Genomic DNA, 3,325 nt, shown 5'->3' on the forward strand with positions numbered 1-3,325 from the left:
AGTACTGAATCTAAGCGTAGCTCTCTAAATGGTGAGAAGTTGCTCCTAGTGCGTATTTCTGGCGAGAAGTTTGCCTGCCGTTTATTTGGTGGGAGGATTGGTATTTCAACTACGCTAGGTATAGTAGTCTGCGTAGGCGTCGCTGGTTCCGTGGTTTCCATATCTATCTCATTCTGGATCTGAGCTTCGATTTCTGCTCTCGCCTGGGTGCCTGGCACGTGTACGTCGATAGTATCACTATCGGGTGGCATTTTGATTACTAATCCACCTGGTCTGTGTGTTTTTCGGTGAAAAATAAGACGTGTCTAAAGTGATCACTTTAACAGCCTATAGCTCCACAGCGCGTGGCGTGCACGCTTTAAAGGTGATTGTAATCGATTTCTCGCGAGGGGTTTATATATATTTGACTAAAATTACACCTATTCTAGAAAACTCGAAGTTGTCTGCAGTTGTGTATGTCAGATTTCCTTTAGATTCCTAAGTATTATAGCTTTTTAGCTATCCTTACTACTTAACTAAGTACTTCTACTAACTACTAATTTTCCGCAGGTCCTTAATTTCCTCGACCTTATACTTGTTGTCTTCGAGCTCTATATCTGTTACTAGCTTAGTATCTAGAGGTGCTAGTTCTAGAAGTTTCTTATAAAATATAGGGTGGATTTGTATACTTTATAAGAGTTTTAACTTATAGTTTACTTTTTCTATTTTCTCTAGAATTTTAAATAGTCCTATTTAGAGGTTGTCCAATTTTCTGTATAGTCGTTTAGTTTTTAGGTTTTATCTTAATAGAAAAACTTTATCCCCCTTCTTAAAGGTTAGTCCCTTAATTCTTTACTTATTCGCTGCTTTAGATGTTGTAAGATTTTATTAAGCTATATTCTTACTTAATTCTTCGTATAATTCTCGCATAAGTTTCGCTTTATCGTCTACTCCTACCGCGATATTTTCAATATTCCTTAGATCTTAATAAGTAGTCGGCTTATATCCATAGTTCGCGTAGTACGGTAAATGCTTTATTGTTGCTAATTTCATACTATTGTAGGCTAATTACGCTGTTAGTAGTAGTTCTACCTAGTTATCTTACAACTTATTAGCGTATATCTATAGATACTATTCTAATGTCTAGTTTGTTCGTTCCGTCTAGCCGTCTGTTTCTAGGTAAAAGCTTATTAAAAGCTTCTTCTTAACACCTAACTTTGCTAGGAATGTGCTCTAGTATTTAGACGTAAACAGTTTATTACGATTAGTAATGAACTCTTTAGATATCCTATACTCTAATACTAGTGCCTTTATAACCTCGTACGCGCATTTATCTACTATAATAGTTTCTTCTATAAGCACGAATTTCGCTGCCTTAGTTAATTAGTCTACGATTACTAGGATTGTATTATAAAATCGAGCTGATTTTAGTTCTAATGATCTTAGGAGCTTTACTATAAAGTCTATTATTATACTTATCTATAGTCTAGATAGTGGCTGTAGAGGTTATAATAGGCCGTAGAGCTTATATCTCTTAGGCTTATTCTAGTAATATACTAAACAGTTGCCTAGTATTTCCTGCACCTTCGCTCGCAAGCGTAGTATCTTAAATATCCTTTTTAGTCGTCTAACTATTTCGTCTACTACTATATGTCCGTATTCTAGGGACTTATATAGTGTCTTAATAAGTTCAGCTCTTATATAAGGGGGTACGTATGTCTATATACCTTCTCTTAGAGCTCTAAGTTCTCTCCTATTATTTATTACTTCCAGCGGGTATTCTGGTATTTGCTGCTATAGCGTTGCCTTTTCCTACTATTATTGTTCGAGTGTTTCTACTTACTCAGCTACCTTAGCTACCTTAGCTAGTTCTAGCTGGTTGTACTTTAGACTACCATTAGGTATTATCTTAAGTAAGGCGTTATGTAGTTCTTTATAACCCTCTTCGCGCAAATTAGACCTTCTACTTAAAACGTTCGCTACTCTATTAAGCGTCCCTGCGCGGTGCGTGATCTTGAAGTCGAACTAGGCTAGTGTCTCTATCTATTATACTTATCGTTAGTTGAGTTTTTTCGTTATTATAAAACTCATTAAGTTCTAGTAATTAGTAAAAACCTTAATCTGTTTAGGGAGTCCTAACAGGTACACTTCCTATTATTTAAAGGCATTAACTACTCTAAGTAGTTCCTTATCGTAAACATTATAGTTAAGTTCTACTCTAGAGAACTTTCGTGAATAGTAGAACACTAGTCTCTATTTTCTATCTAGGCACTACTGTAACAATACAGCTCCAAGTGCATAGTCAGACGCGTTAGTCTCAACTCTGGTAGGTCGTTAAGGGCTGTACATCTTGAGTACTAGCGCCTCCAGGAATATCTACTTAATTCGATCGAAAGCCTCTTAATGTTCCTATTCCTATTTAAAACCTATTTCCTTTTTCGTCACTTCTATAAGAGGTGCTGTGATTTTTAAGTAATCTCTAATAAACTTTCGATAATAATTCGCAAATCCTAAGAAGGATTAAATATCCTTAACTATTTTAGGTATTAGCTATTCCTATACAGTCTATATCTTCTTTAGGTTCATTTTCACTCCTTCGGTTAATATAATAAATCCAAGAAATTCCGTTTCCTATATATAAAATTCACACTTTCCTAGTTAAAGGTATAGCTTATATTCCTTAAGCTTTCGTAGGACCTTCTTAACATACTCAACATATTCTTCGCGTGTGCCACTAGAGTACACTAGTACATCGTCCAAATACGCGGTAATAAAGATTCCAAGGTATTCGTAGAGTGCGTTATTAATAACTAATTGAAAGGTTACCGGCGCATTCGTCAATCCGAACGGCATAACCGTGTACTCAAAGAGTCCGTAACGTGCTGGATAAGCGAGTTGGCCAGGCAAGCGAGTTGGCCACCCCACCAAGTTTGCGCACGCGGTTTAACTCTATACACAACCACTCCACGCAGTATATTCTAAATGCCTTCAAATGAAACAGATATTCAGCTTGCTATCTCTTCTCTTAATGCTCATCAAATCCAGAGCAACCGACGTGCAGCAGCAACATTTAATGTGACACGATCAACGCTACAGAACAGGCGCAATGGGAAGCCTGCCCGACGCGATTGCCAGCCCAACTCAAAGAAGCTTACCAAGCTAGAAGAGGAGGTAATAGTTAATTATATACTTGATCTAGATCTACGCGGATTTTCGCCTACCTACGTAGCTGTGCGCGATATGGCCGATAGACTGTTAGCTGCGCGTGGTGCTGGCCAGGTTGGGCAGAAGTGGCCAGCCAACTTCGTTAAGCGTACAGACAGACTTGCGACGCGTTTTAATCGGG

At 37.7% G+C, this 3,325-nt stretch overlaps 3 protein-coding genes across 3 annotated transcripts; all 3 read right to left on the reverse strand.

Annotated features, from left to right (window-relative positions):
* Positions 1–10: 10 nt before the first annotated feature.
* COCSADRAFT_165828 (uncharacterized protein) lies at positions 11–251 on the reverse strand (the record flags this gene model as incomplete). The annotated part of the gene is made up of 2 exons (XM_007707914.1): positions 11–58; positions 114–251. 2 exons carry the CDS (start codon positions 249–251, stop codon positions 11–13), a joined length of 186 nt encoding a protein of 61 aa, XP_007706104.1.
* A 961-nt stretch (positions 252–1,212) lies between these two features.
* On the reverse strand, positions 1,213–1,362 carry COCSADRAFT_104489 (uncharacterized protein; the record flags this gene model as incomplete). Its single annotated transcript, XM_007707915.1, has 1 exon — positions 1,213–1,362. A coding segment is annotated over one exon (150 nt), but the record flags the coding sequence as incomplete, so codon positions are not given.
* Positions 1,363–1,818: 456 nt separating this feature from the next.
* COCSADRAFT_104496 (uncharacterized protein) lies at positions 1,819–2,004 on the reverse strand (the record flags this gene model as incomplete). The annotated part of the gene is made up of 1 exon (XM_007707916.1): positions 1,819–2,004. A coding segment is annotated over one exon (186 nt), but the record flags the coding sequence as incomplete, so codon positions are not given.
* Positions 2,005–3,325: the final 1,321 nt, after the last annotated feature.

Source organism: Bipolaris sorokiniana (assembly GCF_000338995.1).
Source record: "Bipolaris sorokiniana ND90Pr unplaced genomic scaffold COCSAscaffold_31, whole genome shotgun sequence".
Taxonomy (NCBI): Eukaryota; Fungi; Ascomycota; class Dothideomycetes; order Pleosporales; family Pleosporaceae; genus Bipolaris; species Bipolaris sorokiniana.